This window comes from Pteronotus mesoamericanus, unplaced genomic scaffold (assembly GCF_021234165.1).
Source record: "Pteronotus mesoamericanus isolate MK-2021 breed Mesoamerican mustached bat unplaced genomic scaffold, CSHL_Meso_final scaffold_1186, whole genome shotgun sequence".
NCBI classification, from domain to species: Eukaryota; Metazoa; Chordata; class Mammalia; order Chiroptera; family Mormoopidae; genus Pteronotus; species Pteronotus mesoamericanus.
The window spans coordinates 7988297-8002896 of record NW_026555302.1 but is presented as its reverse complement, the minus strand read 5'-3'; the positions used below and the strand labels follow the sequence as shown (position 1 = coordinate 8002896).

The following is a 14600-nucleotide window of genomic DNA, read 5'->3' as shown; positions in this document are numbered from 1 at the left end:
GAGTGGCATGAAGATTTAGGGCTGGTATATAATTTGTCACTTTGCCTTTATCCTTCCGTGACAACTACAGAAGCACATGATTGAGCCTTCCTTAGCCGAAGTCCCTGTGTGAGGACAGCCTAAAGTTGGGCCCTCAACTTCCTTAACTGATCCATTTATAGACATGTAGCATGTTTATTGCCACTAAGATTATGGGGTTACTAGGTAAGCATAACCTAGCTTATCCTGATTAATACATTCTTCACCCCAAAGCAGTGGGTATGGCGGTAACTAAAGGAACATAAAAGATTTGACATGCTAATACTGGCCTAGTATTTTTTTTCCTTATAGAAGTATTTACTGGGTACAGCTTTTATAAAATAATAATCATGTCACGGTGTTAATTTCCATGTGTCAAAATACTTTTCTTTGAATTACAACATTTTCTCAAGGCATTTTGATGTACTTTTATAAGATGTCCTTTCATCTACCAACAATAGAATTTCTTCTTGAAAGCAGTGACCATCATCATTCATTCTTGCATTTATTCTTTTATCCAACCAGCTTTTATTGAAAGCCCATTATTTGTGAGGCATTAGGACCAAGAAGATGTTCAAGGAGCTCTAGATAGTTTGGTGGAAAGTGGCAGGAGGCAAGCAGAGGCCAAAAACTATAAAGGACTTTATTCTTCTGAAGCTTAGATGCTTTGGTGGTTTCATAAGTGGTAAGTGATAACTATTTCATTTTAAAATAGTTCATCTACATTTAAAACTTAATTTTATAAATATCACATCTAATTTTAACGCTTTTGAGACCACCAGCATATTACTATGCACTGATTATTTAACTTTCTTTTTTTTTTTAATTCTTCCAATGCACCAACTGCCTTCTGATCTCAAGGCCTTTGTACATGATATTCTCCTTTCCTGTTTTCCTTTAACTTAGTTCTGGAAATTACTGGATACCATTTCTATTGAAATTGCTGACACCATCTTCATAGAAATAGTATATTTTTCTATATTATGTTTTTTAAAAATCTATTATTAGAGTTCATTTCTCTACCATTGCTAGTATAGAAACTATTAAGAAATAAGAAATTCAGTGCCGTCAAAAAGTATAATTATCCCAATTATGATAGAAGAAAAAATTTTGGTCTTATTACCGCGTGGTTTCAAGCAACTATTATTTACAAATTAAAAAATGAAAAGCTGGGCTCTGTTTCTTGTCATCATTGTAAAAATCTGAACATTGTTGGCAAAGATAGCGCAGCAGAGTAGGGAGACAGCAGGGTTCCCTTCTGGTCCCCTCTCCCATCCCATCTCCTTCTCGTTCCAGGGCTTCTTCAGCAAGCGCCTGAAAGGCTCCATCAAGAGAACCAAAAGCCAATCAAAGCTGGACAGAAACACGAGCTTTCGGCTTCCATCCCTGCGCAATACAGAGGACAGGTAGGACATTAACTTGCTTAAAACAGAAAAAGGAGTTACAGTGGCTTCTGATAAGGCATGTTGGTCTTACCTAACTTTGATAATTGGGCATTGTTGATCATTAGAAATATCCAATGCAAATTTACTTTTTTGTCTGTCTTGCTCATATTGAGGGAGGCAAAGTCCACAATGTTGACTCAAATACCCAGCCTGTGTAAGAAACCTACAATATTGGAGAGTACATGGATACACAGAGTCAAGAGTTTCTATAGAGTCAAGTCTAGTGGTCAGAGATACGCCTTTCTGTTGTAGAATGACCATAAGGGATGATGGTGCTGAGAGCTACCACTTTTCATGAGCACTATACACATTATCTTGTTCAATCTTTATGATAATCCTGTAAGATAGTAAGGTAACCGCCTGCAGTCCTATAAGAGGTTGAGTTATCTTGCACAAGGTGACACAGTTTCATAAGTAGCAAAAATGGCATTTGACTCGGGCAGTGTACCTCATCTTCACTGCTGTGTTGTTCTTTGTGTACGGAGTGTGGAGTTGGTCTTGTTGCTTTGCAGTGACAGCTGGAAGACGTGTATGGAAAGGAAGCCTGGATTTCAATAATTGGGACTGCCAGCTCAAGTCAACCCCAAGCACAGAGCTCACTAGTATAACGACTTTCCAAAATCATTGCATGTATGCTAGGATGGACACATTTTGAATACTTCATATTCCATCATTAATGTATAAAATTTGGGAAATAGTACTTTCTGTATCTTGGCATATCACCACCATTGCCTACATTTATCGAGTGCCCACCTATGTACCAAGCATTCTTAATATACTCTCCTGTAATACCACCCTAGACACCACTGTTGCTATCCACATTTTAGAGATGAGGAACTAAGGCAAAAGAGATTGAGAGACTTGCCCAACGTCACAGAGCTAGGAGAGCTTGGATTTGAACTCATACCTACCTTTCATATTTGATACTCTTCTTTGTACTTGAGATTCTTTTGTTTCAGTAAATCCATTGTTTTCAGTTATCTGCATAACAAACTTCAGAAATAGAGATTATAATCTCTGTAATGGCAGATTATAGACTTGCCAGGAAGGGTTACTCTTCTTACTTTGTTGATGAAAAACGTGACCCCCATACTGAGTTGATAAGAAACTGCTGCTTTATCTGCTCCTCTTATCCCTGGAACACATTACAGGTGCTCTGTGAAATTAGCAAATCTATTCAATTTGCAGTGTAATTGTATTGTTCATTATCTCTTTTATACCTCTTTGTATGAAGGTAATTTTTAAAAACCAATCTTTTTCTTCTTATATCTTTTCTTTAGGTTCCTATTATTCTACAACTTTCATCATTGTAAGAATTAAAAACATTTTATAAATAAGTTTTAATAAAATGGAATGACAATTTTTTCAGAATATTGGTTTTTAAGAACCAGGATGCTGTACAGCAACCAAAGCTCTCCCAATTCAATAGCCAGTATGTTAAGCTCTGCCCATCATGTGTAAATGTGGGAGGCAAAGAGATGGTTTTTATAGGAAGAGCACTTTATTTTTTAAACTTGCAGTAAATATCACTTTCTTACGTTCAGACAAAGTGCTCTTTTCTATTCCATTTGCTTTAGGCAGCCTACGGGAATTCTTGGATTGAATTACCAAAAGATTATATCCTCCAGAGTCTCTTACATTGCTACTGTGTGGCTGCTGCCTTGCCAGGGATCTGAGTTCATTAGATGCGCCTTCCATGCTGTTCTGCTTCAATCAATAGCAGTATTTCTCTGTCCTGAATACAGCATAATAAAAAGGCACTAGTAAACCTCAAGTATTAGACAACCCTTTTTTATTTGTAAAATCCATTTGAGTCATAGAGGTTTTCTAGACAGAAGTTTTTCAAAAACTTTCCTCTTTTTGTATAGGGATGTACTCACAAGAGTTTGAGATGTATTACAATCTTTTGAAATCGGCTCTCTTGCCTTCAAATCATCTGAAGGCACAGATAAATAGAATTAATGTACAAGATATGACTCAGCTGAATTCTTTCAATTGGCACCCTTACTGGTGTGACCAAAGATTTTCCAAAGATCCCTGGTTTTCTTGGGTCATGTGCATCAGTTCCTGAAGTCAGGCCATTTCTTCCAAATGGCAGATAATGTCTAAATCTAAGTAGCCAATCATTTCTATTCTTGTGTCAAATCTCTGGAAACTCTAGGTAAACCTAGTAAGCAGCCCATTTTTCAGTTTTTTAATTATACAGTAAAATACACATATATTTTTGGTTTTTTTTAAAGTTTCATTATGTAAGTACAGAATAAAAGTGAAAGTCCCTCTTCACCTTTGCCATCTCCCCATATAAATAACCTCATTAACAATTTGTATATTTTCAAACTGCTTTAAAAATCCATACATAAATGTTCACTTATGTATGTTTTGCTCGCTTTCCTATAGATGGGATTGTGACTTGTTTTTTATTACAAATATTTTGAACAACTTTGTATGTATGTCAGAACATGTAAACTACATTTTGTTTAACCACTGCCTTGTTAGTATGCTACAGTTTTTTGTAATATACATAATTCACTTCCCTATCTATTGATATATAAATTGTTTCTATTCCTATGACACAAAATAGAAATGTAATGAACATTTTTGAACCTCTGTGATACCTTTTTGTCCCTATGGGATTAGGTCAGATTTCTCAAATAGAACAACTAGATACAGAATATGCACTTAACAAATTGTTCTTCAAAAAAGCTGTATTAATGTTCATGGCCACCAACAGATTAAGATCACTTTTATCCTTCAAACAGCTGTTTGCATGTGACCAATATGATAGACAAATAGTAATAATAAGTATGTACATAGTGTTTACTTTGTGCCAAACGCTGTTCTAAGCTTTTACATAAACTAACTCATTTAATCATCTGAATAACCCTATGAGGTAGTCACTCTCATGACCTCATTTCAAAGATGAGAAAAGACACATAGAAATTAGTAAAAATTGCACAAGGTCATGCATCTTAGGAAATGGCAGAACTGGAACTGGGCTTCAAATCCAAGAAGTCTGGCTCTAGAGTCTATCTTTTTACTTAATCTTTATACTATACTGCCACTCAAAAAAAGGCCAGGGAGTGGGGGATTTCTTTGTTTTAATTCATGTTTCTCTAATGCCTAGTAAATTGAACCTTTTGTCACATTTTCTTCTATGACCTGTCTATTCATTCCTTTGCCCATTTTTCTATAAAGCCTTTTGTCCCTTTTCGTATGGTTTGGAGAAGTACCTTATGACTGCGGTGAGTCCTCACTTAACACCATGGATAGCTCCTGCAACTTTAAAAAGGCAAAAGGATGTATAATGGAACCAGTTTTATCCTAGGCTGTTTGGTTTATACAAGAGCTAAGTTCCTACAGCATCTTATCAACATTACAAGGAAACAACATTGAACAAAATGACATCATCCAAGGACTTGCCGTGTTAACAGGGATTGGAAGCCGCCATTATGCATGTCGCTTATATTTTCTCCCAGCCTCTTTCTTGTATTTTAAAATCATGTCCCTAAATTATTTAGAAGTTTCAGATTTTCATTTGGTCCAACATATCAGTCTCTTACTTTGTGGCTTACCTGGCCAAATTGACCAGGGATCTCAAGAAGCCATGGATCTGTTTCTCATTAAATTTCTCATTATGACGCTGTGCAAATAATTTTATCTCTCCCTTTATCAAGAGAAGGAAATATTCCACCCAGAGGTATCATAGGATAATGAAGCAGTGATCATGATATTTTCAGTTCTTGAAGGTTTTTGATAAGCACAAGCCTCATCTGCACTCATATTTTCAAAAATAAAATTATTCTCATGATGTCTGAGTGACCATTTTAAGATGGCAGAGAAACAGTTTTAAATGAGTTAGTTTTATCTAAAGAAGGTTTACTACATAAGATTAGAAAGCTTTTCTGTACAAAATACCATAGGGTATTTCAATATGCAGACTTGATTGATCAAAAGACCCTAAGGACTCCAGGTTTGTGTAGCCAATGATCATAGGTTAAGGTCTGCTGTAGGGCCCTGATGGAATTTGGTACCAATGTTGCTTTCTTGGGGTGAATTTGTTAGGATCCTGAAACTCAACATTTCCTTTGTGAAATTGTGGGGCATAGACACAAGAAGCAATATTTTTGCCAAATAATATTTCTGGAAAACAAATCTTGATACACAGTAACATATTTCATGGGTAACAGCTATGTGCAGACTCAAAGGCCACACACTGCAAGGGATTATGGAGAACTAAGCACATGGCCCCCGACCTCAAGGAGCCCAGTAAACGAGGTAGACGTCCAGGAGGAAATGACGTGAGGGGGTGTTGCCTCCTGTCAGGGGCAGTGGGCAAGACCTTGGGGGCCGTGGTCTGTGAGTTGAACCTTAAAAAGCAGGTATACTTTGAGCTTAGGAACAGTCACGGGGAGAGAGGTTTCCTTAGAATGGAAGTCATGAGCAAAAGCAGAGAGTAGGAAATTACGGAGCTTAAAGAGAAATACTGAACATGATTCACTGTGTGTAACTGGATGAGGTAGGAAATAAGATTAGAAGGTAAAGTTTGTTTTTAAGATGATAGGTAAAAGCCTTTCTGATTTTTATTTTGTCTTAAAAATTATTCAATGTAAGAAACAGAAACAAGAAGTTCATCTTTGATGAAACTAGGAGGAATCTGAATGATAGATGACTTAGAATTAGAGGAAGGTCAGATACAATGTCCTGCAAGAGGAAATTATGAAATGAAGTCTCTCACTTAGGATTCAGATCAGCTGCTAATTAACAGATATTCAAAATAATTATGGCTTAAACAAGGTAAAATTAATTTTCCTCACACAAAAGTCTGGAGGCAGGCAGGGCCAAGGGGCCGGGGCCAGAGCTCTCTGCGGGCTTTCCCCCACCAACCGTAGGGTCCTCGAGGGCCTCCGGTGCACTCCAGATGCTGCTGGAGTGCCGGCCGCAGCGTCCATGTCTGATGCTCCGGGGAAGTGGGGCCTGTAAAAGGACAGCTGTCTCCCAGCTAAGTTATTTCCCTTGAAGCAATTTTACTGAAACCCATCCAGTGACTTCTATTTATGTCTCATTGCCAACTTCATTTGCAAGAGAAACTAGGAAATGTTATAACTGGGTCCACTGTTGCCCCCTGTACAAGAATCTATTGTTAGGAAGAAAGGAAGGTTGGACATCATGAAGATGGCGAGCAGGCTGTGACGGAAGAAGGAGCCTGATTTATCTGCCCAGCCCCAGACCTCCAGAAGGCTCCGCTCCCGCGCAGGTCTCGAAGGCCACCAGCCAGGCTTTCTCCTAGGAAGCCTGAGAAACTGAGCCATCCCAGATAAAAAACCTACGGACACTGGTATTTGTGTTCCCCCAGGACAATCTCAGCTGGTAATTCCACTCCTAAGAATTGAAATACATTCAAGAGAAATAAAAACACATCACCATGCCCTGGCCGGGTGACTCAGTTGGCTGAGCATGATCCTGTGCACCAAAAAGTTGTGGGTTTGATTCCCAGTCAGGGCACATACCTAGGTTGCAGGTTTGAGCCCCAGGAGGGGCGCATGTGAGAGGCAGCCGATCAATGTTTCTCACGCACATTGATGTTTCTCCCTCTCCCCTCTCTCTTCCTCTCTCTCTAAAAATCAATAAACATATCTTTAGGTTTAAAAAAAATTAGGATTAATTTTTGAGGATTAAAAAAAAATGTCACTGCAAACACTTATATGTGAGGGTTTATAGCAACCTTCATAGAACCCAAGAAGTAGTAATGACCCATATGTTCATCAACAGATGAATGAATTTAAAAAAATGATATATTCATACAATGCAATATTATTCAGCCATAAAAAAGAATGAAGTGCTGACACATGGTACAAGTTGGATAAAAACTTTATACTAAGTGAATGAAGCCAGTCATAAAAGACCATATATATATTGTATGATTTCATTTACATGAAATGTCTAGGATAGACAAATCTTTAAAATCTTTAGAGACAGTAGATTAATGGCTGCTAGAGGCTGGAGACATGAGTGGATGGGGAGTGATAAATGAGGAATGACTGCTAAAGTACGTGAGGTTTATTTTTGGAGTGATGAAAATGTTTTAAGTGTAGATTGTGGTGATAATTCTGCAACTCTGAATATTCTGAAATGCACTTGGAATGGGTAGTTTTATGGTATGTGAATTATATCTCAATAAAGATGTTAAAATTTTTTTTTTTAAAGAGCTGGCCAGGAAGTACTCTACAGTGAAGCTCATTAGTCTACAAGCTCCATTCCAGCACACAAAGCTTCCCTTGAGCTTTTTAGGGCTTTACTCTTAAATATAAACAGATAGCAAAGATTCTCCAGATATTTGAGGAAATTTCCAATGTGAAAGGCAAATAAATAGGAGGAAGGAAAAAGAACCCAAAAGAAATAGAGACAATGCATAGAGCCAAAAACAACTTCAAAACATAGTGAGTATTTTCAAAAGATAAGATTGTGCATCTGTGACACAATAGCAAGAAGGAAAACCAGTGGAACAAGAAAGAGAACTTGGAAATTAAAAATATAAATGCTAAAGTCAAGTCCCCCTCCTGGAAAGTGGAACATAAAATGAGAAGAATCAACCAGAAGATTTTAGTAAAAAAGAGCATAGAAAAGCTTTGGAGAGGAAATTGTCAAAGAAATAATACAAGGAAATTTCCCAACACAAGAAAATGTGAAAGTCCACATTGGGAAGGCCACCAAATTCCTGGCACAGTGAATGAGAAAAGACAAAAGTCACCCCACCAAACACACCGACCTGCGCGTGCACACACATGTCAATTTCCAGCGTTATGGACTATCAGACACCAAGGCTTAAAAAATATCTTAAAAGCTTCTAGAAAGAAAAAGTAGGTTACATATGAAGGAAGAGTGGAGAACTGCATTGGAATTCTCAGTAGAAATATTGAAAACCAGCAGTCAGTGGAGCGATGCCTTCTAAGTTCTGAGTTGAAGTTATTTTCAATCCAACGTTCCATACCCAGAGCAGTCCTTGAATGTAAGACTGAGATGTTAGGAGTTCATCGTATAAGCAATGGGAAACCTTTAAACATTTTAGAGTAAGGAAATAACCTAATCACAATTGTTCTGTGTATGAATTAATCCAGCAATGGAATTTCAAATGACTCAGTTTGCAGAGACTAAGTTTGGGAGACCAGTTAGCAAAAAGCTATTCATAAGAAATAATGAAGTCTCTAAGGAGGATAGTGGCAGTGGGAATGAAGAGACAGAGACGAGATAGGAGGAACATTTTAGAAGCAAAATCAATAGGATGTCACAAAGTCATCATTGTTCCAAAGCCATCTATTCAGATAAAAGCCAGTAAAGTGATTTCCTACAATCAATATTGGCAGTGTTTTCACTTTTAAAGCCATGTTACCTGGGAAGGTATTGGGCTAGGAGAAGACGCTGATATTTCTGCCTTTTGTTCCAGTGTACTTTGAAAAGTTTGAAAAACTAGGAAATGCTCAAAAATCGGGGGGTGGGGGGTCAGCTCCATGGTCAGGCTTTCCAGGCTTCCAGATGTCTGTCAGCTTGCCCGTTCTGCTCTGGCAGTGCTGCTTACATCTGCCGAAGTCTGGAGGTGAAGGTGAGCACACATAGTAGGATTTCCTCACCCCCTTCCAACGTCCCTCAAATCAGAACTTTCTAATTAATGTTCTCTATTCTGAGGCTCACTGGTAAAGCTTAGTTTAAAAGTAGTCAACTTTAGGAGATGCCTAAAACTAAGTGCAGTGGTCATTTGTATGGGGGATTTTTGCAGCAATACACTTCGGTTCTTGAGTTTCTTCTAATTAAAGCTATCTTTTTAACTTTTTATTTTGAATTTACATACTCACAAGAAGTTGTAAAAATAGTACATGAAGTCTCACAAATCCTTCTCCCAGCCCCGAGTAGTGAGCCTTGTACTGTAAGTATAATATCAAAACCAGGTCACTGGCATGGGTGCAGTACTATTAACTAGGTTACAGATATTTATAAGTTTTCCCCCATTTTTATATGCACTCATTTGCATGTGTTTGTAGTCCTGTGCAGTTTAATCTTACATGTGCATTTGTGTAACCACCGCCACGGTCAAGGTACAGGACTGTTCCATTATTACCAGAAAGAGCCCCCTCTGCCACCCCAGTACAGTCGTATCTGCCTCTCCCACCCAGCCCAGTCCCCTAACAACCACTCATCTACGTTTCATCTCTGTAGGTTTACCTCAAGACTGTTATATAAATGGAATCGTATGGCATGTAACCACTTAAGATTGGGGTTTGTTTTTTGGGGTTTTTTTTTCACTAAACAGAACGCCCTTGAAATCAATCCAAGTAGTTGCCTCTATCAATAGTTTGTTCCTTGTTGTTACTGACTCATGTTCCATGGTGCGGATGGAGTACAGCTGGTTAAACCCTTCACCCAGTGAAGAACATGGAGTCGTTTCTAGTTTTTAGCTATTATGAATAAAGCTGCTGTGAACAGTTGTGTACACGTAAGTTTTCACATCTCTGACGTTAATGCACTAGAGTGCAGTTGCTGGGTTGTATGGGAAGGATATGTTTAGGTTTATAAGAAACTATCAAACCATTTTTTTAGAGTATCTGTGCTATTTTACATTCCCACCAGCAATGTTTATGGGAGGTTTTGTGTCCCAAGAGATTTTCAGCTATGTTTTCTTCTAGAAGTTTTATGATTTTTAGCTTTTATACTGACTCAGAATTTATACTTCTAATATGCTGCCAGACATAATGCACTCCAAGTAATTATTGGATGGATAGATGGGTTCGTACATATATTCATTTATTCAACAAAACTAGAAACTACTGAGAAAGCAATTAGTCATGAATTTAGGAATGATTAACAAGTAAATGTTATTGAACTCCATCAGTGTTTTCTTCTTTTATCCTCTTCTCTCCCGTACTTAATTTTATGGCAGTAATGAGACTAAAAGTTTAACAATTCAGAGAAAGAAAAGTCATTAGCCTTTCACTCACCCTTTAACTAGTAAGCATGTTAGTTTAGTTGGTTAATGAGGGTGGTTTGGTTTAGCTTCATGATGTTTTTAAAAATTCAATATAGTTGTGTTGATATTAAATTGTTTAATAGGCATAGTAGAGTTTACTTCATTTGCAATTTAAGGACAAAAAAAAGAAAGTGCATTACAGTGTGGTACAATTTCTGCAGAGAAGTGGTCATATTGGAGGCTAGTTGAATTTTCTGCCTTCCAGAATGTGTTTTAACATTTATAATCTTGTCTTCCTTCTGTGTCCACCTTCATTGTATACATGCATTTGTACCAAAATAGGTTGAATGTCATTTTTGTCTATGGTGATACATTTCCTTCCCATGTGTTTGTTCATTTTAAGTGACAACGCAGGCTGACAAGTATCCTTTTTTACCGTTAGCAGCTGGGCTCATTAGACCACCCTGTCTCGAGACAGAACAGGGAGAAGGAAGATCAGCACTGTGTGTTACGTTTACACAAACAGCTTTTCGTGTGACTGGTGTGGGGTTTTTTTTTAACTAACATAAAAGCAGTAAGTAATATAAGCAATGGTGACTGACTGTAACTGCAGCAGGTAACCCAGTGCAGCTAGGAGGCCTTTTTTTTTTTGGATACACAAGTAAAACATTGATGAATGAGCTTTAATTTTTTTTCCTTCTTCCTTAAATCAGGGAGGGAAACCTTTTAGATTATAGTACAGGAAAGAACCTGTTCTCTCAAACAGAAAACATCAGTTACCTGTTTTCACGGATACCAGGTTTCAAAAACAGTTGAATTTGGGGAACAAGTCAAGATGCATTTTTCTCAAAGTGAGGTCTCAGATGCAATTAAAAAAAAAATTAGACCCTTTGTTAATTTTCTGGTATAAGGATAACCAAATTTAGTTAATTACTACCGGGGACATTTTCAGGTGAGGCAAGCTGCCGCAGGAATGCACACTGGCAAAGAGGTGCATGTGTTGATGCGCACAGCCTGTGGCTGAGCTGTCTCTTCGAGAATTCGGTGGGGCAGCCTCGAGTCAGAACTGCCAAGCCAAGCAGAAATTCACCTGTGCTGGAATGCAGGATTTTGTGTGGCAATGGCATTTTTAATTAAAAGTTTCCTGAGTTTGGGACTGAATCTGTAAACATGTGGCAGATTGAGCAAGCACATCCAAGCACCATGGGCACTGCAGAGGAAATCTGGCTTTTTAAAAGACTGAGTGGTTGGGCTGAGTAAAATCCAGCTGTGTTTTACTTAGCACTGCACTAATCAAAGTTCTTTGACTCCCCTTATTTTTCCTTCGTCAGTGTATCCAATGGTGTGTGTGTTGGTTCTCCACCCCTCCCCTTCCTTCACGTTTGTCTTTTCAGCTAGGGATGTGAGTTAAAGCGAGGTAATACTCACTGTGGTAAGTACTAGAATGCCTTTCCTTCCTCCTAGTTTATCTCTTAAGTAGGTCAGAAGCAGCAGGTAATCTTCATCTACAAAGCAGTTAGATTTTTAACCCTTACCTATCATACTCTTAGGGGTCTTGGAGTTTACACAGCAATCAAGGTTGTCTGCTGACCTTAAAACAAATGTGTAAAAACATGGTGTTCCTTGGTTAGAACTAAATTGCTTCTGGGAAGCAGTTTCTTGAGTAAAGTGAGAACTAGTCCAATTGGAGCCCTGAATTGCCCTTACCTAGTGCGTGGGGTTGGGTGGTAGAAGTGTGGGGGTCGGGGAGAGAGCTCTGGCCAGTAGTCGGGGACTCACAGTGTCCGCTCTCAAGGTCAGGTTCCTTGATCCAGGCATTGTCAAATTGGACTGGAAAAAAATTGATGTAAACTTTGATTATTCTCTCAATAGACCCACATTCTGCTTTCCATCAGAGAAGTAAACTGCCATACAAGCTGCTAAAACTCTCTAGCTGGCAGATCTAAGAAAGTCAATCCTTCTGAAGGTACAGGAGGTGGTAAATGCGATTTAGAGGGGATTTGAGATTATTGATGCTGTTACATAGAAATATTTACACAAATAATGCCATGCCCACCCCAACCCCGGCTCCATAGCCGTTCCCAGTCTGCTTCCTCCTCCTGTTTGCTGTAACCCCGCGTCTCTGGGGATTGTTTCTGTCTTCTCAGGGACGCTTGCCTCCCAGTACAGGAAGAGGTTGCTTATTTATTCAGCAGTAACGTTGAAAATATTAGTGACTTTGGTGCTCTGTTCACCATGTGGGTGTAAATATGTACACACATACATGTTAATATGTACAGAAATGCCGAACAATAGGAGATTCTCAGCTATGTATTAATAATTGCACTTTCAGTAACTGGGAGGAGTTTTGAATTCTTATTCCAGAAGGCTTGGTTGCAAAATCTGATAGCTGTGTTTGGAAGTTAGACCTGAATATCAAAATGAAATTTGTTCAGCATTAGAGATATGGTGAATAAAGAATTTTATCCAACTTTGTCTAAAAGAAAAAAGAACATGTAACCCAGATAAGATAATGTAAAATCACACCTAGAAACATTAAACTAGGGTGAGCACTGCACAGGAAATAGGTGTGAGAGAGAGTGGACTTGCAAGCTGGGATGTGCAGCTGCCTTCTACTAGGGTGCAGGGAAATGTGTATGAAGCAAGGCAAAGCTTCTCAACTTTGTTCCCTAGTGGAGATAAGAGCTTCTTCTCCACCCCCTGGTTGCCTCCATTTCTGCCTACAGCCTTGGACTCTGAGAAATTGTTCATGGAAAAGGGCAGGGGTCTTGCCATTCCTTTCTGTCTTAAAATGGTCCAGCCTGCAGAGCACACTCCTCAGCCCTTCAAGCCGCAGTTCTCCCTGCTGCCTTCAGCTCTAATCTCCTTATAGGTGTAGCACCATGGCAACAGGCCCAGCCTAGAGCCCAGGTCCTTGTTTGTGTTACCTAAGGGGCTGATGCCGCCTGAGGAGGAGAAGGAATATTGCCTATCCTGCCGTCTGTTTAGAAGATGACTTCAAGTTCCACTGTTTGTCTTTCTGTTCTTCTATTGAGGACTTGAAATTGCTCCTGGAAGACATTGATCCCAAGATGTTGTCAGTAACCGAAGGCAGCAGGGAAACCGTCTTCTATTGGTTCTTCTAAACAGAGAGGTGTTTTCTGAGAGGTAGTTCAGAAAGTGCCTTGCTCTACCGGGACATGTGGCTCCGCTATGCTCTGGGGTTGCCCTGCCAGGTGGCTACACAATTGCTTCATGTAGGTAGACATTTATTTTGTTTGAAAAAAATTTGATTTCTGTTTGAGAATATTTTCCTAGAGAATTTTAAAAGTAAAAGTGAGCCTTTTGTCGTACGTCCTTCTATTTGAAGCATGTCTTTTTCTTTCCTTTTGGGAGGGCTCACTCGCAGAACGTGAGAGGCTTGGCCCTCCAAGCAGCCCCTCCTGGGGAAGGGGGGCTGGAGCTGTTGTTCTCTGTGTGTTTCGCAGAGATTACAGTGTCCTGTTGCCTCAGCCAGGCTTCCCATGAAGCACATTGGGGAAGGTTGTATGGTAATTACATGAAAGTAAAATTGTTTTAGCACTTATTTATAGTTGTGCTATCTTTGCAAAATATATCATGGCATTGTCTCCTTCAGTAGAACAAAAGGAAATAAATGTGGAGCTGTTACATTGTTATATTTTTATGCACAAAACATTAGGTGGCTTCTGTGCATATTTTGTATTATCAATAATAAATATAATTATTGACTTTTTGGCCTTAAAAAGACTGCTGAATATCAGAGCGCACGTTTGTTGGTCTAAACATTAAATGGTGGTTGGGTTTTTATGTATGGAAAAAAGAATGGGCTGAAATCTATTGCTTAAGATGTTTCTTACTGCATGGAGTTTGATCAAATGATGTCACAGTGGAAACAGAGAGAAAGCGAGGACTTTAATGCTACTTTCCTGTACCTCATTACTTTATAATTTAACTGAAAGCTACTCTCTCATCAAGCATTTCAGTTCCTTTTCATGTTAACATGGTTATTTCAAGGAAATGAATGAAGCTGCTTATTTAATGTGTTCTATAAAAACAAATGTCCTCACACAAGGCATCTCTTTTTATCCCTGTCACTAGGTATTTCAGCTTGAAATATATATACATATTTAATTCTGGGTGTTTCAGTCAATAAATACTATAATTATTGAGTAAAACTACAT

The 14600-nt window shown here is 38.6% G+C and overlaps 1 protein-coding gene across 2 annotated transcripts in view; it reads left to right on the top strand.

Annotated features, from left to right (window-relative positions):
- RASAL2 (RAS protein activator like 2) overlaps positions 1-14600 on the top strand; it is a 272437-nt gene that overhangs the window by 220725 nt on the left and 37112 nt on the right. For both annotated transcript variants that reach the window (XM_054587721.1, XM_054587720.1), the window contains exon 5: positions 1315-1424. In XM_054587721.1, the coding sequence (XP_054443696.1) occupies positions 1315-1424 (110 nt within the window). The remainder of the gene's footprint in view (positions 1-1314; positions 1425-14600) is intronic.